Genomic DNA, 21,039 nt, shown 5'->3' on the forward strand with positions numbered 1-21,039 from the left:
ACACTCACTCACTCGCCGCAGGTAGCCGCAGGCGCGCGCGAGTGCGCGCCGTGCACAACCCTCGTTCGGGTCGTGTTCGCGCCGCACTTTCTGCAGCGGATCGTGTGCACGCGAATCAATGTCGCGCGCTCTAATTGGGATATTATTGGAGTCTGGAGTGTTCCCGTAATCTCATAACGAACGTTATTAAGGTTTAATGACCGGAGAAGTTCTACGTCTGTTAATGGAGCCAGAGAGACAGATGTACTGACCGCCAGACAGGTAGCGCCAATCACGCTCATAATCACACTTCGCGTGATTTGCGTCAGGGCGCACCACACGCGGGCTCTAGGTATCCCTCGTCCTCGTGCACAGCATGAATATGAGCCGTGCCGATCGGCCCGGTGCACCGCTGCGCCTCGTACACGCAGCGAGGGATGTGGAGGTCACGGCAGGGTCGGTGGGATTCTGGCTGAGCGGGCTTCGTGGTCCGGACACGGAGGCCGCCCGCGTCCGTGCGGCGACGCGCGACTCCGACCCTCGGTGGGCGCTGGAGCAGGAACCGCTGCCCCCCCCACCCCCCGATGGTGGGGGGGGGGGGGGTTAGCAATGGAGACGGCGGGTAAGGTGATCGGGGCGTGCAGAAGTGTGTGACTTTGCGTAAGAGTTTTAGGGGATTCTGCTCCCCCCCCCACCCCCCCCCCCCCCCCCCGCTGGGAAAGTGGACGCACGCCATCGCGGGCGAGAGGCGAGAGGCGGCCGCCGGCGCAACCTTCGCTCAGCGCGGCGCGGCGCCAAGGACACAGTCGCCCCGATCGATGCGGGGCGCGGGCCCCGTCCGCCCGCCTGCAGCGAGGGCAGCGCGGACCGCCGTGAGCGCGCGCCGGCGCGGGGCTGTGGCCGAGTCTGTGGCCGAGTCTGTGGCCGAGTTTGTGGCTGCCACTCGCGCGTGGGCCGCCGTTGTCCTCGGGCCTCCTCGGCTGCTGCTTGCAGGCGGGGAGTGGTCGCGGGTCTCGGGGACGACGGCCCGCGTCGTGGAGGCGGCTGCCGCGCGTCCAGCGGGGTCCCGCGGAGCGCTCCCACGAGTGGCACACAGGCGGCGAGTGTCTCACGGCCCCCCGGGGCACCGCCTGATTGAGGGGGGGGGGGGGGGGGGCACGGTCGCTGCGGTCCCGCGGCAACTGGAAATGAGAGATGAGACCCGAGGCCGTGAGCGAGGGTCGAGTTGGACCAAGATCCGAGCGCAGCGCGCGGACACCATCGCCACCACCGGTGCTCGAGAATGTGGTTTCACTTGAGACTTTAAATCGCGTGCATCCGGTGCCGTGCCCGTCTGGACTCTTAGGAGCCTCAGTGGGGGCGGGTGGAGGGAAGCGTGGGGGGTAGTGGGGGGGGGGGAGGCGAGGTTCAAGAGGAAGCACATTCATTATGGACGAGGAGCTGTCGACTCGAGGAGTAACGCTTCACCCACTTGCTGCGCGCCGGCGGACGCGAGGCAGCTGCAGCTGCAGTGACGGTCAGCGCTCTGGGGGTAGCGATCTCGGGCGGGGACGGGGGGGGCGGAATAGACGGGGCTAAGGTTTGGGTTCGTGCCGTGGGGTCAGGGCTACGAGTCGCAGCTGCATCCTCGACTCTTCGTGCCCGAGCAACATCGACCGCGCCGCCCGCACGAAGCCGCTGTCGCGTTCGGTTATTTGTCCGCGCGTCCGCTCGATCGCGGCTCCGTCGCCACGCCGGGTTCCCGCAATGCAAATTAATAGAGCATCGACCACGCGGGCACGTGGGGGGCTCCCGGGGGTGGGACGCACGGGGGGGGAGGTGTGGGGGGGTCTGGAGAGGTGGGGGTGCCGGGGGATGGGGGGGGGGGGCTCCATGCGCGGGGCTGCCAGGGGGTGGGTGGGTTCGGCCCCCTGTTCTGTTCGCTAGCACGGCGTGGCATGTGGGCAGCATGCGTGCAGAGGGTGCAACTACGATCGTTAGCGTTGCAGTAGCTGCAGATATAAGCTACAGTGTTGCAGTGACGTTAGCTTTGAGATAATAGCATTGTCGTGTCTCTAGTTATATGATCTGTATCATTGCAGTAGCTGCAGCTATCACCTGTATCATTGCAGTGGCTGCAGCTCTGCTCTGTAGCTTTTACTGCCTGCAGCTAGAAACCGTAGCATTGCAATTGTTGCAGCTGTGATCTGTGGCATTGCAGCGATGATCTGTGGCATTGCAGTGGTTGCAGCTGTGATCTGTGGCATTGCAGTGATTGCAGCTGCGATCTGTGGCATTGCAGTGATTGCAGCTGTGATCTGTGACATTGCAGTGATTGCAGCTGTGATCTGTGGCATTGCAGTGATTGCAGCTGTGATCTGTGGCATTGCAGTGATCGCAGCTGTGATATGTGGCATTGCAGTGATTGCAGCTGTGATCTGTGGCATTGCAGTGATTGCAGCTGTGATCTGTGGCATTGCAGTGATTGCAGCTGTGATCTGTGGCATTGCAGTGATTGCAGCTGTGATCTGTGGCATTGCAGTGATTGCAGCTGTGATCTGTGGCATTGCAGTGATTGCAGCTGTAATCTGTGGCATTGCAGTGATTGCAGCTGCGATCTGTAGCATTGCAGTGATTGTAGCTGTGATCTGTGTCATTGCAGTGATTGTAGCGGTGATCTGTGTCATTGCAGTGATTGCAGCTGTGATCTGTGTCATTGCAGTGATTGCAGCTGTGATCTGTCGCATTGCAGTGATTGCAGCTGTGATCTGTGGCATTGCAGTGATTGCAGATGTGATCTGTGGCATTGCAGTGGTTGCAGCTGTGATCTGTGGCATTGCAGTGGTTGCAGCTGTCATCTGTGGCATTGCAGTGGTTGCAGCTGTGATCTGTGGCATTGCAGTGATTGCAGCTGTGATCTGTGGCATTGCAGTGATTGCAGCTGTGATCTGTGGCATTGCAGTGGTTGCAGCTGTGATCTGTGGCATTGCAGTGATTGCAGCTGTGATCTGTGGCATTGCAGTGGTTGCAGCTGTGATCTGTGGCATTGCAGTGGTTGCAGCTGTGATCTGTGGCATTGCAGTGATTGCAGCTGTGATCTGTGTCATTGCAGTGATTGCAGCTATGATCTGTGTCATTGCAGTGGTTGCAGCTGTGATCTGTGGCATTGCAGTGATTGCAGCTGTGATCTGTGGCATTGCAGTGGTTGCAGCTGTGATCTGTGTCATTGCAGTGATTGCAGCTGTGATCTGTGTCATTGCAGTGATTGCAGCTATGATCTGTGTCATTGCAGTGATTGCAGCTGTGATCTGTGTCATTGCAGTGATTGTAGCTGTGATCTGTGGCATTGCAGTGATTGCAGCTATGATCTGTGTCATTGCAGTGATTGCAGCTATGATCTGTGTCATTGCAGTGGTTGCAGCTGTGATCTGTGTCATTGCAGTGATTGTAGCTGTGATCTGTGTCATTGCAGTGATTGTAGCTGTGATCTGTGTCATTGCAGTGATTGCAGCTGTGATCTGTGTCATTGCAGTGATTGCAGCTGTGATCTGTGTCATTGCAGTGATTGTAGCTGTGATCTGTGGCATTGCAGTGATTGCAGCTGTGATCTGTGTCATTGCAGTGATTGCAGCTGTGATCTGTGGCATTACAGTGATTGCAGCTATGATCTGTGGCATTGCAGTGATTGCAGCTGTGATCTGTGTAATTGCAGTGATTGCAGCTGTGATCTGTGTCATTGCAGTGATTGTAGCTGTGATCTGTGTCATTGCAGTGATTGCAGCTGTGATCTGTGTCATTGCAGTGATTGCAGCTGTGATCTGTGTCATTGCAGTGATTGCAGCTGTGAGCTGCGGCACTGTACAGCACACACGTACGTTGCGGGGAATCTGCGCGACGATAATAATAGCCGCGCGCGCCTCATCGTGCGACTCGGAGAGGGGGGGGGGTCGGCCGCTAGAGCCCAGGAGCGTTGTTTAACCGGTCACGGCAGCGTCTAGAGAGACCGCCGACAGCCTCGCTGCACGCAGCGAGGCTGCAGCGGAGAGAGCGCCCGGACACTGCGCGCGTTCAGCGGCCGTTCCCGCGGAGCGCTCCTCGCGCCATTAATTAATTAATGAACAATGAGGCTGCTCTCACCCCCCCCCCCCCGCGGCACCACCCCCCTACCCCTACACCACTCATCCCTGGCGCGCGACCTCGCGTCCACCTCACTCCTTGGAAGAAAATATATAAATATATACAAGTGTCCATTAGCGGGGGCTGGATATGAGATCTTTAGAAGCGCAAAGCCGAACGGTCTCAATAGGCGGGAGCAGCAGCAGCCCTCTCTCGCCCCAACATCACAGCATTCCACCGGCCACTTCATTGCGCAGCGATCAATACCGCGCGTGATTCTGACATGTAAACGAATAAAGCGCACGGAGCTATAAGGGCGAGCAAAGAAATGTTAATAAATTTAGATATATATATAAACCCATGCGGACGTGTTTTGTTGGCGTATTTCATTATTGTGTATTTTTTTTGTTCGTTGAATGATTCGCCAGGGAAATATGCGTTTGAGAGAGGAGGAGGAGGAGGGGGAGGGGGGTGGTGAAATGAAATTCCGATCGCAGTTCGCAGGACCCGGGGTCGCGCGCGCGCCGCTCGGTCCGGCGCATTGATCACGGAACGCAGAGATTGAAACAAAGCCGGTCCGCGCAGAGAGAGAGAGAGCGAGCGAGAGAGAGAGAGAGAGCGAACACGTGCACGTCAGTGTCCGGGAGCAGCCTGCCACGCTGGGAGATCGACTGGCTCCTCAGCGGTCGCCACCGACTTGAGCCCAGGGGCCCGTCGGAGCCGGCGCGAGCTCGGGGAAGGGGTCATTCTTCTTCGTGCTCGCGATGATGTGCGTGCGGCAGTGCAGGGGGAGATGGAGAGCAGAGAGAGCGAGAGAGTGAGAGAGAGAGTGAGAGAGTGAGAGTGAGAGAGAGAGAGTGAGAGAGCTTCCCGTTTAATATTTGATGCGTACCGCGCGAAGCGTTCATTAAGCCGCGCCTCTTACGTAACCGGGTCTAGATCCGAGCCGAGCTGCTCGCGTTGCGAGCTGCACTCATTGTTCGCAATGCACATTATATACGTACACACTGTATATATAAATGCAAAGATGCCCCGTGTAGCCTTTAACAGACTTTTGGGGCAAGTGCTGTTAGCGAGTATCACCGGTGAAGGCCGATACCGGCACACGAGGGGTTGGGTTGCCAGAACCACGCCCGGCCACCTTTGTCTCCAATTGGCGATGTTTACTACACCCTGCACCAGGTACTCATTTGAGATTGAGTCGACCTAGTGGAGGCCCAGGACTTGTTAAGATTATCGTCACTGATGCTAGCCCGAAGCGAGAATCGGACTCGGGGCGTACGTGTTCGTATCGCAAGCGCGCTAACCGCTGCACTGCCGCTCCCCCCCCACACACACACATATACGCACACGTACACACACACATATATATAACACACACACCTACACACGTCGCGTGCGCGTCATACACACGAGCAGGCAAGCGCTCGGATGATTCATCCGCCACCTGTTCAGGATCAACTCCCGTCCCCTGATCCCGTGCTGCCCTTGTGGAGCTTCGCCCCCCGCCCTCCCCCAAAGCTGCCCCGCGCCGCGGCGCAAACGCGGCGCGGGGCAGCAGGGGACGGAGTCCCCGAGACTCGGGCTCCGCTGCTTAGACGCGCAACGAGTTCTAACGCTCGCGTCGTCAGACGCAGATCAATAATATCGCACACACCCACGGCAAAGTGCGCTCGCCTGCAGCGTCGTCACCCTCACGCCGCAATGGACGAGTTCCACTGCGCGTTGTTGTTGCCCCCTGAATAGTTGGCATCAGAACAAAACCAACATTTGGGGGTCTCGCTATTAAAACGCCTCCAACCCCCCCCCCCCCCCCCCCATAGCCAATCTATCCCTCTCGCGCGCATCATCGTGCACGTGCAGGCGCGGGCCGTCGTGATGAGAATCAAGGAACGTTATTTGGTCTTCATCGCCCGAGTGGAATCACCGCTTGTGGATGGATTAACGACTTCATTCGGGGGGAGGGGCGAAGATGAAGGCGCTAAAGGCCCCATACTCCGCCTGACGTCAGCGCGCACGCGCCTCCTCGTGCACGCGCACACGGGGCGCGAGGACACGAGCACGCGCGCAAGCGGGGGTTGGATTTGAGGCGGGGGAGGAGGCGGGGGGGGAATCATCGCATGCGCACCCGAGACCCGCGCGCCCACGCGGCGGCGTCACAACGCGGATTCTTAACGCGCGCGCGCACGCGCCTCGTGCACGGAGACGGGGGCCCGGCCGCGCACGCGCCGCGCGCAAGGGGGAGGGAGGGAGGGGAGGCGAGGAGGGGAGGCGAGGAGAGAGTCCAAATCCCGCGCGGACGCGAGCGCCTTCAGCACCGGGGCCGCGGCTCGCTCGGGCCACCACCGCCACTGCGAACGAGTGGCGACCGAGGCGCAGAGAGGAACGAGGGCCGTCGCGTGTCCAGGCGCTCTCCCCGCGCCGGGTCCGCGTGTCCCCGCGTGCTCCCCACCACCACCACCACCACAACCTCTTCCCGCCCCCGATTTTTTTTTTCGCGCGAGACTCTCGCCGTGCCCGGGCCCATGCAGGTAGCTCAAGGACGATGGCTTGCACCGCCCTGCGCTCGGCCTCTCTCCTCCTAGCGCTCGCATTCCGTTTCGGTGAGTGTCGCTGCCGCGGTTGCCGGCGCGGAGAATGGAACGAGAGAGAGCGAGCGAGAGTGGAACGCGAGAGCGAGAGAGCGAGAGAGCGAGCGAGCGACAGCGTGAGACGCGGGCTCGCCGCCGTTGGGCGTCCATTCAACAAGTCCGCGTGGGGTGAAGCGCCTCGCGCCTCGTCGGTGTCAGCGCCTGAGCCGCTCGGGTGCCGCGCGCCTCTCATCCCAGCCGCGCGCGGAGCCGAGACGCAGCGCGATCGGCTCGGCTGATTGAAGTCGCTTCCTTGCGCCGTCTTTTATTCATGAGACGAGCGCCCTGCGACCCTGGAGGAGCACAGCTCCTTGCGTCACGCGTGCGCCTCCCCCGCGGTCAGCATATTTACTACTACTACTGTTATTGTTGTGATCGTGATTATTACCGCTGCTGCTGCTGCCGCCGCCGCTATTCACAAAAGAACATACGCGGCGAGCCTGCCCCGATCGCGTGAACTGCTCGCGAGAGCGCGGTGGTGACACCCACACGCCGTGGCTCGGGCAGCGAACTCGGACACGGAAAGCGCCGGTTCGCGTTGGGTAGCTGCAGCGGCTGCGTTCGGCGATCATTTACAGCAGCAGAGCAGCAGTAGCTACCGTCTCCTTGTCCGCCGGGTGTTTTTTTTTCTTTAGGAATAACGAATGGCGAGTCGATGAATCGCGGACGTTGCGAGATGCATCATCCAGGGGGGGTCAATCGGCGCGCGCGTGAGCGCCAGGGATCGCTGTAGGCCGAGTCTCCACTCGAGGCCGTGTCGCTGCCGCGCTCCGCTTCAACGAAAGCGGAACTCCGGCGCGTCGCGATCGTCAACGGAGCCGTCGCCGAGTTGCGTGCGGAGCGCACGGAGCGCGCCGTGGGCCGCGACGACTCGGCCGCGTCCCTCACCCAGGGAACGCCGTGGCTCTCACGGAGCCGTTTACACCTACGACGTTTAAATTCCCGGTTATATGATGTATCCTTTGCCTCTTACAGTATTTCATCGTAGTGGAATTATTATTATTATTGTTTAAATCTCGATGTTATGTAATTCCATCAGCGATGTCGCTTTAAATTAATTCTCTTCGCGTGGTGCCATGTTATCTTCACGGTGACGCACTATTTGATATCTTCATCGATGGCGGATCCATTCGCCCCGTGTCGCGTTCATCCTGAAGTCGCGCGATGCGGCCGGCGACGCACGCGCGGCTTCTTTGACTCGGAGATAACGGAGACACGGGAGACGAGGGGACGGGACACGAGACACGGGAGACACGGGAGACGAGAGGACGGGAGACGAGACACGGGAGACACGGGAGACGAGAGGACGGGACACGAGACACGGGAGACACGGGAGACGAGAGGACGGGAGACGAGACACGGGAGACACGGGAGACGAGAGGACGGGAGACGAGACACGGGAAACGAGAGGACGGGACACGAGACACGGGAGACGAGACACGGGAGACGAGGGGACGGGACACGAGACACGGGAGACGCGAGACACTGGAGATACGGGAGGGGGGTACACGCGCCTTCTCCGTGTAAATCGGCCGCCGCCGCTCCGTTTCCTTTTCGCCGCGGTCTTCTGCCAGGGTCGCCGAGTCGCCGTTCGCCGTCTCCCCGCTCTTTCTTTCGCTCCTCGCTGGAGCCTCCGTCTCGTAGCGACCCCCCCCCCCCCACGAGAATCCCTCGCACGCGGCTCCGCAAGCGCGCGCGGGGAGGCGGAGTGGAGAGGAGAGGGGGTCAGGTCGCGTCTGGGGGTCGCGCTGATCTTCGTGTCGAGGCGGTGGCAGCAGCGGAGGTCGCGACCCCTGGCGCTCCTCTCAAACGCGTCCGGACGTCGAGGTCGCGTACAGTATTTTGAAAGTTCACACGCGCAGGTCCATTACAGGAGGTTAATACACGGCGTGGGGAGGGAGGGGATGCGAGAGGAGGAAGGGGGGGGGGGTAAAGACCGAGAGATTATTTATTCATCTCAGGTGAAGTGAACAAATACGCTGCATCATCAATTAGCTCGTGAGCGACTGTCCGGGGGAATATTGAATGGAGGGGCACGGTCGACGCTGCGGGTCGGCGCTGATGATGCGCTGCTGCTCGGGTCTCTCTCGGTCTTTCTCTCTCTCTTTCTTTGTCTCACTGTATCTATTTCTGTCTCTGTCTCTCTCTCCCTGTGTCTCTCTCTTACTCGTTGGAGCATCTCGGTGCCTTTATTCATTCTAAATATTTGTTTGTTCGGCAAGAAAAAAAATGTAAGTGTCGGATTGAAATGGCGATGACAGGGAGCTCGACGTTGAATGATATAACAGGAGAGGACGTCAACGTCGTAGACATAACTACTACATAAGCTGCTACGCACACATACCATATCTGCGCACGTAAATATATATAAATATATATACACACGCAAATACAAAGATCCCCCGTATAACCTAAACAGAAATGTTGTTAGCGAGCGTCTATGAAACCTGGCAAGCATAAACAGCCACACACGAATACACACAAATGCACTCTACATGCACACGCATACACAGAAGCACACACACGACGTGTGTGTGTGTATACACAGATACGCACTCATACGCACGCACATACAGAGACATACAAACTGATATATATATACACATCTATACATGAAGATACAGATGCGCACATACGACGAAGACAACGATTCCGCGTGTTCGCGTGTATCGTAACAGCTCACGAAGGGGTGGCTGTCCGGCACCACGCCCGGCCGCCTTTGTCTCCCCAGTGCTGATGTTTACATACTGCGCCAGGGCCCGTTCAGATAATCTCCAGTTATTAAATCGTGAACAGGAATCGAATTCGGTGACCGCGGGTTAGTAACGCAGTGCGCAACCACTCCACTACCGCTCCCCATACGAAGACAAAGATCCCCCGTATAACCTTGACAGACTGTTGGGGCAAGTGCTGTTAGCGAGCACCTCTGAAGGCCGGCGCGGCACGCGACGGGGCCGCCTTCGTCTCCCTCGTGGCGATCGCGCCACGTACTAATTTGAGGCTGAGTCGACCTAGAGGAGGAGGCACAAGATCGGTCCAAATAATGAATCGTCACTGGCGTTAGCCGTGAACGGGAATCGAACCCGGGTGGCCAGATTCATAGTGCAGTGCGCTAACCACTACACCACCGCTCCACAGTCTACACACACACAAACATATACACACACACAGACACACACAAACACACACACAGACAAACACACATACACACACAAACAAACACATACACCCACACAAACACACATACACACACAAACACATACACAAACACACATACACACGCACAAACATACAAACACACACACAAACACAGACAAACACACACACATGCACACACACAGACACACACACATAGAGGAGCATGCACGCACAACCGCGTACGGTACTGTACTCGCAACACCCGATGTGCAATGAATCCAAGGCAGGGAAGAGAGGGGTCTGTCCCGGGGGTCCCCGCTTCCCCCCCCACCTCCCCGGGACGATGGGCGAGGAGACGACAGGGATGGCGCCTCGCGTGCACTGGGGTGGGTGAGTGAGTGAGCGAGCGAGTGAGTGAGTGGGTGAGCGAGTGAGTGAGTGAGTGGGTGAGCGAGTGAGTGAATGAGTGGGTGAGCGAGTGAGTGAGTGAGTGAATGAGTGGGTGAGCGAGCGAGTCAGTGAGTGAGCGAGTGAGTGAATGAGTGGGTGAGCGAGTGAGTGAATGAGTGGGTGAGCGAGTGAGTGAGTGAATGAGTGGGTGAGCGAGCGAGTGAGTGGGTGAGCGAGTGAGTGAATGAGTGGGTGAGCGAGTGAGTGAATGAGTGGGTGAGTGAGTGAATGAGTGGGTGAGCGAGTGAGTGAATGAGTGGGTGAGCGAGTGAGTGAGTGAGTGAATGAGTGGGTGAGCGAGCGAGTGAGTGGGTGAGCGAGTGAGTGAATGAGTGGGTGAGCGAGTGAGTGAATGAGTGGGTGAACGAGTGAGTGAATAAGTGGGTGAGCGAGTGAGTGAATGAGTGGGTGAGTGAGTGGGTGAGCGAGTGAGTGTACGTGGCTGCGCGCTGAGGCTATTGCGCCGTGCTACGAACCCGGCCACCCGAGTTCGATTTCCGCCCACGACCGAATAACAAGGGGGGATCATTTAAACCGTTTCTGGGCCGCCCCTAAGTCGATTCAGCCTCAAACAGAGTACCTTATGTGGTGTGTAAAACATCAGCACCGGAGAGACAAAAGCGGCCGGGCAATGGTGTAGGACACCCACCCCCTCGTGTGCCGTTCCGGCCTTCACAGGTGCTCGCTAATAGCCCTTGCCCCAACAGACCGTTAAAGGCTACACGTGGGAGCTTTGTCTTTGTGACTGCGTACATATGTTAGTGCATTATTCAGGGTGCGTGTAAATGTGACTGTGGGAGTTGGTGTACACGTGCGTGTGTGCGTGTATGTGACACGTGCGTGTGTGTGACACGTGGGGGCGTGTAACCTGGCGCGCGTGTACATTGTACATTTGTGCTTGTAAACGCGCGTGTGAATTTTAGTGCGTGGAGGTGTTCGTATTGATGCGCGTGTGTGGTGCACTTGACGACGCGTGTGTGAGTGTGCGTGAGTGTGGGGAGCGGTAGTGTAGCGGTTAGCGCTACGCTGCGCTACGAACCCGGCGAAACGAGTTCGATTCCCGCTCACGGTCAACGTCGGTGACGTTTATCTGAACCGGTCCTGGGCCTCCCCTAGGGTCGACTCAGCCTCAAATGAGTACCTGGTGCGATGTGTAAAACATCGCCACTGGGGAGACAAAGGCGACCGGGCGTGGTGTTGGCCACCCGCCCCCCTCGTGCCGGCCTCCATAGGTGCTCGCCAACAGCACTTGCCCCAACATTCTCTCAAGGCTATACGGGGGTTCTTTGTCTACGTGCGCGTGAGTGTGCACGACGGGCGCGCGCCTGCTGCACCGCAGGCCGCTCCACGGCTCCTCTTTGTGCTGCTGCTGCTGCTCCTGCTGCTGCTGGCGACTCGCGACTCGCGCGTACACCGCGACAGCTGGCGCCACGTGTACAAGTGTCTGTGTGGGGGGGTGGTGGTGATGGGGGGGGTGGTGGTGATGGGGGGGGAGGTGGGGGGGGTGTTTTTGGCTCCGTGCCCGTGGTTTCAACATTAGTGCCTCGAACAACATAAACCGCGCGCAGCATTAATCCACTGCGCTCCTACATCTGTCACGCCATCTTGGGCTGTCCGCGAGAGAGCGCGAGAGAGAGATGGAGAGAGCGCCACTGAGAGATAAATGGAGAGAGAGAAAGAGATGTCGCCTCTCCACACTCTCTCCCACGCTCTCTCCCCACCATCACGGCCGCTTCAATACAGACGCGACCCTGACCGACCCGGGGGAAGACCCCCTCGTACAACCCCCCCGGGGGGGAGGGAGGAGGAGGAGGGGGCGCTTCGTTTGTCTGATATCTTCCCCTCCCCCCACCTCGCTCACCTCACCTCGCCAGCGCTGTGCCAGGACCGGGGGAACGAGGTGATCGAGGCGGCCGCGCCGGGCCGCTGCGACGCCTTCTACGCGGGCCTCTCGGGCTGCCTGCACCGCCTGGGAGACCACCTGAACCGCGTGCGGCCCGACATGGACGAGAGCCACGCGGTCACCACGCTCTGCAAGTAGGGGGCGCGCGCCCGGCACGGGCACCCCACACCGCCCCGGGCACCCGACGGCCGAGATCACACGTGGGGGGAGTAGTGCTCCTAGCTCCTAGCGAGCAGAACCTATGCCGGCCGGCACGGCACGCACATTACTGTTAGTGAGTACTTATACAGGCCGGCACGGAACACGAGGGAGTGGGTAGCCAGTGCCACACCCGGCCGCCTTTGTCTCTCTCGTGACGATGTGTACACACACCGCACCGGGTGCTCGTTTGAGGCTGAGTCTACGTAGGTGAGGCCCAGGACTGTTCCAGATAATCGCGTTGGTCGTGAGCGGGAATCGAACTCGGGTCGACGGGTTCGTAGTGCAGTGCGGCATCGCTCCCCACATGGGCTCGCTGGCCCCACCAACGCAGAGACGCACCGAGACGCAGCGATGTTTTCTACCGGCCATGTTGTCTTCGCGTCTCCCTTGCTCTGCCTCCTTCTTCTTCTTCCTCGCATCGCCGAAGAGGGATCGGGGCCGGAGCCGTGATGCTGGGACCAGAGTCCCCGTACGCAGGTCTGGGTCTCCCTACCCACGTGGGTCTCAGTCACCCAGTCGCTCCGCATGCGTTCGGGGACTCTCTCATTGGCTTTGGATCCCGCGCACTGACCTGGGTCTCTGCGCACGGCTCAGCTCCGCGTGCGCTCCTGAATCCGGCTCCTGAATCCGGCTCCTGAATCCGGCTCCTGAATCCGGCTCCTGAATCCGGCTCCTGAATCCGGCTCCTGAATCCGGCTCCTGAATCCGGCTCCTGAATCCGGCTCCTGAATCCGGCTCCTGAATCCGGCTCCTGAATCCGGCTCCTGAATCCGGCTCCTGAATCCGGCTCCTGAATCCGGCTTCTGAATCCGGCTCCTGAATCCGGCTCCTGAATCCGGCTCCTGAATCCGGCTCCTGAATCCGGCTCCTGAATCCGGCTCCTGAATCCGGCTCCTGAATCCGGCTCCTGAATCCGGCTCCTGAATCCGGCTCCTGAATCCGGCTCCTGAATCCGGCTCCCCGCTCAGTCCCTCTGCGCTGCGACGGGGAGTCGCCGTGGAGCGTTGCAACGCGGCGAGGATCGCGACAAAATCGCCGCGACCCCGCGCTTCAACGGCGCAGATTCAGACCGGCAATGAATTTGTCATTTAATTCGCTGTATCGCGCTCGTATTTAAGGACAAAACGCATTTTTATATAATAAAAAAAATTATACCGCAGTCGGGTGCTGCCTATAAATAATGCATGCGGGTATCCGAGGAATAAATTACGATGAATTATGCAGCCGCTGCTCCCGTTGCTGTGAGGACGCTCGTGCGGTGAGGCGCATGCAGCATCAGCAGCAGCACCCGAAAGCACCAGTAGCATCAACAGCACCAGTAGCATCAACAGCACCAGTTGCATCAACAGCACCAGTTGCATCAGCAGCACCAGTAGCACCACCAGTAGCATCAGCAGCACCAGTTGCATCAGCAGCACCAGTTGCATCAGCAGCACCAGTAGCATCAGCAGCACCAGCAGCACCAGCATTAGCATCAGCAGCACCAGTTGCATCAGCAGCACCAGTTGCATCAGCAGCACCAGCAGCACCAGCATTAGCATCAGCAGGACCAGCAGCATCAGTAGCATCAGCAGCACCAGCAGCATCAGCAGCACCAGTAAGCGCCAGCAGCATCAGCAGCACCAGTAAGCGCCAGCAGCACCAGCAGCACCAGTAAGCGCCAGCAGCACCAGCAGCACCAGTAAGCGCCAGCAGCACCAGCAGTAGCATCAGCAGCACCAGTTGCATCAGCAGCACCAGCAGCACCAGCAGTAGCACCCCGTAGGTGGTGGAGTCAGCGTGAAGCCGGGCCCCGGGGGCCGGGGGGGGGGGTCTCCGCGCCGAGCGCGCTCGCCCAGGGCGACCGCACGAGGCCGCGTGTCGCGCGCGGCGCGTGACACGCGGCACTCGGCACGGACAGAGAGTCGTCGACTCGGCGAGACGCGCGCATCGAACATCGGCGCGCGTTCGGGGTCCCGATTATTTTCGATTCCTACTTTTAACGAAACGCAAAATGAGTTGTGCAAGGCTGCTCCACCGGCCCCGTCTCGCGACTCGTCTGTCGAGTGGCCAACTCACCGATTTGTTTCCATGTGTATTGTGCTTCGTTTTACTCCGTTGTCTATGATGAGTACATACCGTAGAGCTACGTGTGTGTATGTTCGTTCGTATGTTTATGATGTATTCGTCGATTTGTCAGTAGGCAGGCTATTTATACGTCTCTATATATATCTGGTTGTATCTTGTATCGTTCTATTTTGACAAGTTTTACGTATTTATGTTTAATACGTACCTGTATGTCTATATCTTAGTCTTCTTTTGCAGAAAATGTTCGGTACTTGTTTATCTTTCTGTGTCTCGATGCAATCGCCTCGTGCCGGGTCCGTGAACGCGTGGGCGGTGGGGGGTCTCCTCGGCGGATCCCCCAATAGGGGGGTTCCCGCTCCCCTCCGCACCCCCCATCACTCCCCACCCACGCGTCCCGGGTGATACAATGCCGTGGAGCTGCTGCTGCTGCTGCTGTATGCAGGCCGCGTGTATAATAATAACAATATGAATATCCTCACACTCGCCGCACTCACTGGCGCAGCAACATGCGCGCACAAAGACGAGCACCCCCCCCCCGTGTCTCCATCGCAGCGGAGTTCTTGAGGCAAGGTGCTGCTTGCGAGTTCCTTGCATGCGCGCGCCCACACACAGACAGAATATAACCTTGGTGAGCGGTGGGGACAAGTGCTGTTAGTGAGCACCTACGGAGGGCGGCATTGTGGCACACGAGGGGGGCGGGTGGGTGGCCAGCACCACGCCCGACCGCCTTTGTCTCCCCAGTGCGATGTTTTTACACGCCGGGCCAGATACTCGTTTGAGGCTGAGTCGACCTAGTGGAGACCCAGGACTGGTTCAGATAATCGTCACTGGTGTTGGCTGTAGGCGGCAGGTTCGTGGCGCAGTGCCGCCACGCTACCGTCCCCCACGTCCATGCGCATTTACGCAACGACACATGCACAGAGGCACACACACGGGTGCATATGTGTAGATATATATACAAAGACAAAGATCCCCCGTATAGCCTGTAACAGACGGTTGGGGCAAGTATTGTTGGCGAGCACCTATGAAGGTCAGAACGGCACACGAGGGTGTGGATGGCCAGCGCCAAGCCCCGCCGCCTTTGTCTCCCCAGTGGCGATCTTTACTACACATCGAACCATTTGAGTCTGAGTCGACCTAGGGAAGGCCCAGGACCGGTTCAGATAATCGGCACTGATTTTGGCCGTGAGCGGGAATCGAACTCGGGTCGCCAGGTTCGTAGCGCAGCGCGCTAACCGGTAGTGTAGTACTGCTCCCCACGACACATATATACACACACACGTGTATGTATATACACACACGGGTACACGCACACACGTGTATGTATATATGTACACACACGGCTACACGCACACACACACGTGTATATATGTATGTACACACACACACACGTGTATGTATGTATGTACACACACACACGTGTATATATGTATGTACACACACACGTGTATGTATGTATGTACACACACGGTTACACGCACACACACACGTGTATATATGTATGTACACACACACGTGTATATATGTATGTACACACACACGTGTATATATGTATGTACACACACACACGTGTATATATGTATGTACACACACACACGTGTATGTATGTATGTACACACACACACGTGTATATATGTATGTACACACACACGTGTATATATGTATGTACACACACACACGTGTATATATGTATGTACACACACACACGTGTATGTATGTATGTACACACACACGTGTATGTATGTATGTACACACACGCGCGGAATTCATTCTCTTTTAATCAACAACCCTGGGATTCAGGTCTAATTAATGAATTAATCTCAGGCCTGTTCATAATTTTACCCATTCATTGCGTAATAGACAGCAGCTATTAATATCGCTCATTAATGCATTTAAAATACAACGTGAACAACTATAATAAAAAGGCACGTGTGTATGCTACAGTCAGAGCGTCGTAGTAATAACAACCATGTAACAGCAATTACAATACAATATTTAACAGCCGATATAATAATGGAGGCGCGCGGCTCTAAACGGTAAAAAACGGAACGAGGGGAACGGCAACGGGGAGCTGAGGAATGAGGGCGGCGAAGCTGCGGGGAGGGATCTTAGAGACGAGCGGCTGGAGAAGGCCGCGCGTAGCGGGGGGGGGGTGCCTGGATGATGGTCGTACAGGCGGCGGAGGGGCTGAGCTCTCGCCTCGCGCGCCGCGATTGGAGTCGAGGTCCAGGACCCCGTGTCCCGTTAAGCGCTCCCCGGGGGGTCGCGGGGTTGGGTGAGTTGGGGGGGGGGGTGTCGTGGGGTTGGAGTTGTGGGGGGGGGGGGTACCACATCGTTAATCAGGAATAAACGCGCCCACGGCCGCTTGCCTCGGGGGGGGGGGGGGGGTGAAGGCGACGGTGGCGCAGCCACAGCCGGCAAGGCTCCTCCGTTTGGAAGCGGGGCCCCACGCCGTGGAATCGCCACGGCCATGCGGTTCTGTGTTGGGCCGTGTCGCCAAGGGTTGCGAAAGTGGATGGGCCCGAGCGCTCACTCATCACGGCTCCGCGCGTGGGCCGTGATGATGATGCTAAAAATAGATCTCACGTGGAGGCTACCGATCACCCCCCCCAAGGCCTCTACAGAAGAGACGGCGATTCTCAGTGGCGATGACCTGGATGCGATGCCCCCCCCCTCCCCACCCCAACACGCTGTCACATTATTTAGGATAACTCGATTATTTTTGGAGTGCGCGATGGCAGCCGCGGTGAGGTTCAGGAAACTCGATGCAAATGTCAAGGTCTGCCGATGCTGCTGCTCGCCACGCTGAGAAGGCTTCAGCAGACAGAGACGCAATTCGCGTCGTGCTGCTTGCGCTCCGTTGAAGGAGCTCAGACCACAGTGGGATTGCTGTGGGGTCCAGCAAAATTAGTTTAATTTACACACGCACACAGACTTCACACACACATATATATATACATATTGTCTTGTAAATTGATACGTATAGACGTATTTTAACACGTACGTTTATGTACATACATGCTAAAATAATTGTATATACACGTACGTACAGACAAAGGTAGATGATGCGTACACATTATCAAGGCATAGTAATCTGCACACAGACGAAGCTTGTGATAATTTACACGGCAGCGATTCGATTCACAGATCTCGAGTCGTCTTCTTCGCGTTGTGCGGGTTAGTTTTCACCTTGGGCGGGCATGCGACATCGATGTGCATCTTGCGTACACTTCACAAAATGCTCGCCATATATTGAGGAATATTCGGTTATGTTTTAGGTCTCATTAGCAGCTGATTTTCCAGTTAATATTGGCAATGCAATCTGCTCTTACCAATTAGAGAATTACAGAGAACACATTACATCTTACAAGCCACACAAGACAAAGATCCCCCGTGTAGCCTTAACAGACTGTTGGGGCAAGTGCTGTTAGCGAGCACCTATGAAGGTCGGCAAGGCACACGAGGGGGTTGGGTGGCCAGCACCACGCCCGGCCGCCTTGTCTCCCTGGTGGCGATGTTTTTACGCACCGCACCAGATAGTCATTTGAGGCTGAGTCGACCTAAGGGAGGGCGCCCAGAACCGGTTAAGATAATCATCACTGGTGTCTGCCGTGAGCGGGAATCGAACCAGGGTCGCTAGGTTCGTAGCGCAGCGCGCTAACCGCTGCACCACCGCTCCCCGCCTTCACGCACCCACACGCACGCCAGAGCCGCTCGCTCATCGCGTGGTCCGTGTCACCCTCCCCCCTCCACCACCCCCGCGGCCGCAGGCACTGGGAGGAGTTCCAGGCGTGCTCAGTGGCCGCCATTTCCGACTGCCAGAAGGGTGCCACGGACACGTGGAAGTCGCTGGCGAAGGACATGCGGAAGCTGAAGTTCAAGGGGAACATGTACGCGCTGTGCGACAAGGGCAGCAGCGCGGCCACGCGGGGCCTCGTCGCACCGCTGGCGCTGCTCGTCCCCCTCGCCGCCGCCTGGTTGCAGCTCGCGCTGTGACGGTCACACGCACACGCCAGAGCCCCCCCCACCCTCCCTCGAGGTCCGGGTTTTTGGGGGGTGAGGGGGGATTCCACCCCTCCTCCTCCTCCGCCCCTCCCCCCGTACTCCACCCGACGCGCGAGAGACGACACCCCCCACCCCCCACATCATTTTTTCCCTCTCCCCATCCCGCGCGCAAGGTGGCCCACGTCTCACGCCGCCGTCATTCACCCGCACGGGGAGAGGAGGAGGAGGAGGAGAAGGGGGGGGGGTGCGACAATTCTCCTTAAGCCACGCCACTATCGATGGGTAGGGGGAGCGAGCCCCCCCCCCTCCCCCGGAAACTCTGTGGACGTTAAAACTCACAAAGCAATCGAGCACAGAAGGGGGGCTGGCGGCGGCGAGTCTGGAGAGAAGCGCCACAAATTGGGAGGCGGCACAGAGACGCGCTCGGTGCGGAGTGGGTTTGTATTGAGCAGCGGCGTGGCGGAGGAGGCGAATGCGGCGACGAGGAGGCGCGCTGGTAAAGACGTTGATTGTAGAACTCACGGGGGGGTTACAAGCTCGTGCTGTGTGCTCCACGGGGAGACGGTGGCTGGGTTCGTGAGGCCCCGCGCGTGCCCGTCCTGGCCGGGGCACGCGCGACTGGGGACGCGCCGCGCTCCGGGATGCCCGGCGCCGTGCGAGGGATCGAGAAGCGTGGGGGGGGGGGATGAGAGAGAGCGCGCCAGGCAGAGTGTGAGTTGGCGAGTAAGCGAGTGAGAGAGACAGTGAGTTAGTGAGGAGGAGTGTAAGGGATGAGAGGGAGAAGATGAGAGAGAACAAGTGATGAGTGTGAGGCATGAGAGGGAGAGAGAGAGAGAGTGAGCAAGTGAGGAGGAGTGTAAAGGATGAGAGGGGGAGAGAGAGTGAGGAGGAGTGTGAGGGATGAGAGGGAGAAGAAGAGAGGGAGCAAGTGATGAGTGAGAGGGATGAGAGGGAGAGAGCAAGTGAGGAGGAGTGTGAGAGACAGAGAGAGCCCTGAAGGATCTCGCGTTGCGCGGGGCACACGGGGGGGGGGGCTGTCCGCTCGTGTCCCACGCTCGTTCACATCTCTTCTTCATCGCGTTTCCATGGAAAATTATGTTTTGAGCGACGCTCCCCCACGACACCACCACTCCCACCGCATGCGCCACTCACTCCGCGCCTCCTCCTCCGCTGGTGTCCCGACGCCGGACGCGTCCGACGCGAATGTCGATGTGCGTGTGCCCCCACCCCCCCCCCTCCCTCTTTGTCTCGAGAGTCGTTCCCGGGGTCGGTGCCTCCTCGTCGTCGTCGTCGGTGTTAACTCGTTCCGTGTGTTCCGTTGTCGTCCAGTCGTCGTCTTTTACATTTGAAGGTGTGCGGCCTGAAACGCGTGTGGGGAAGTGGGGGGGGGGGGGGGATAATTACACGCAAAAACATGCAACTAGTTCTATATGAGAAAAAAAATAGATTATATGAGATGCTATACGAATACACAACACGTGCGTGGAGCGGTGGGAGGGTGTCCATTCCGAACAAAGGTGTACAGTTTTTAAACAACAGATGGATTATATAATTGCAAGCAATAAATAGCCGTGGTCCAGGACAGTCACGGGCTCCATGATAATGATGACACTAACAGCGGTGATGGTGGTGATGACGGTGGTGATGTTGGTGGTGCTGGTGGTGCTGGTGATTCACCGTGGCGTGCGCGCCTGAACTCGCTCCCGACTCGGACTCCCATCAGAAATCCGCGGAAGCCCCTGACTCCCATCAGAAATCTGCGGAAGCCCCTGACTCTCATTAGAAATCCGCGGAAGCCCTTGACTCCCATCAGAAATCCGGGGAAGCCCCTGACTCCCATCAGAAATCCGCGGAAGCCCCTCGTCTCACTCTAAGTATCACGTCCGATGGTCTCCAGTGGTGGCGGTGGAGTCGTTAAACTAAACCGCACGCTCAGCTCCAACAGAACAAGGGTCAGTAAAAGCGAAGTTTCTCGGGCCTTGGCAGGCTATAGGAGGACCGCGGTGGGGAATGAGGGCAGAGGGGGGCCCTGTTGATGTCCAGGCGAGCGCACGGCTCGAGGACACCACGGTAGGGACGTAGCGCGCATTCGCAGAGACAACCCCAGCGAGAGCCGCCCGGGCCGCCGTTGGCTTCTTTTTCGTTCCTTTCCTTTGCAGGTTTTTTTTACTCGCAGAGACGCGGACGGCGGCTCCCCTTCAAAGGTGACGCCGCGTGGAAACCCCCATGGCGCTTTGCGACGTTTGCGAACCACGAATGTTGCGCACTTTACTTCGGTTTGTCCCCTCGTCGTGTACGAGTCGGCCGAGTGTGAACATTTCCTCTTCATGAAATATAAAACTATTATTTTAACGCGTGCGTCGCTCTCTCACTCACTCGCTCGCTCTCTGATCCGATGTGTGTGTCTATGTGTGTCTTTGGGGAGCGGTAGTGTAGCGGTGAGCGCGCTGCGCTATAAATCTGGCCACCCGGGTTCGATTCCAGCTCACGGCCAACACCAGCAGTGATTATCTGAACCGGTCCTGGGCCCTCTCCTATGTCGACTCAGCCTCAAATGAGTAGCTTGAGTGG

General features: G+C 58.0%; 1 protein-coding gene across 3 annotated transcripts; it reads left to right on the top strand.

Moving 5' to 3' along the window:
* The first annotated feature begins 1,380 nt into the window (after positions 1–1,380).
* Positions 1,381–20,820, top strand: LOC144942104 (neuritin-like). 3 transcript variants are annotated; one of them, XM_078868791.1, is made up of 3 exons: positions 1,381–1,495; positions 12,167–12,329; positions 18,234–20,820. In XM_078868791.1, exons 1-3 carry the CDS (start codon positions 1,408–1,410, stop codon positions 18,457–18,459), a joined length of 477 nt encoding a protein of 158 aa, XP_078724917.1. In that variant the 5' UTR covers positions 1,381–1,407; the 3' UTR covers positions 18,460–20,820. The 3 variants fall into 3 exon arrangements, with proteins under 3 accessions (XP_078724917.1, XP_078724919.1, XP_078724918.1); XM_078868793.1 differs by lacking the exon at positions 1,381–1,495 and adding an exon at positions 6,163–6,677; XM_078868792.1 differs by lacking the exon at positions 1,381–1,495 and adding an exon at positions 6,718–7,042.
* Positions 20,821–21,039: the final 219 nt, after the last annotated feature.

The sequence above is a fragment of the Lampetra fluviatilis genome, chromosome 26 (assembly GCF_964198595.1).
Source record: "Lampetra fluviatilis chromosome 26, kcLamFluv1.1, whole genome shotgun sequence".
Classification (NCBI taxonomy): Eukaryota; Metazoa; Chordata; class Hyperoartia; order Petromyzontiformes; family Petromyzontidae; genus Lampetra; species Lampetra fluviatilis.

Bases quoted from the DNA above. Each gene is read 5' to 3' on its own strand.
- LOC144942104 (XM_078868791.1), top strand. From the start codon at position 1,408: ATGGACGAGGAGCTGTCGACTCGAGGAGTAACGCTTCACCCACTTGCT. The intron at 1,496-12,166 runs GTCAGCGCTCTG...TCACCTCGCCAG, and splicing joins CAGCTGCAGCTGCAGTGACG to CGCTGTGCCAGGACCGGGGG. The intron at 12,330-18,233 runs GTAGGGGGCGCG...CCGCGGCCGCAG, and splicing joins GCGGTCACCACGCTCTGCAA to GCACTGGGAGGAGTTCCAGG.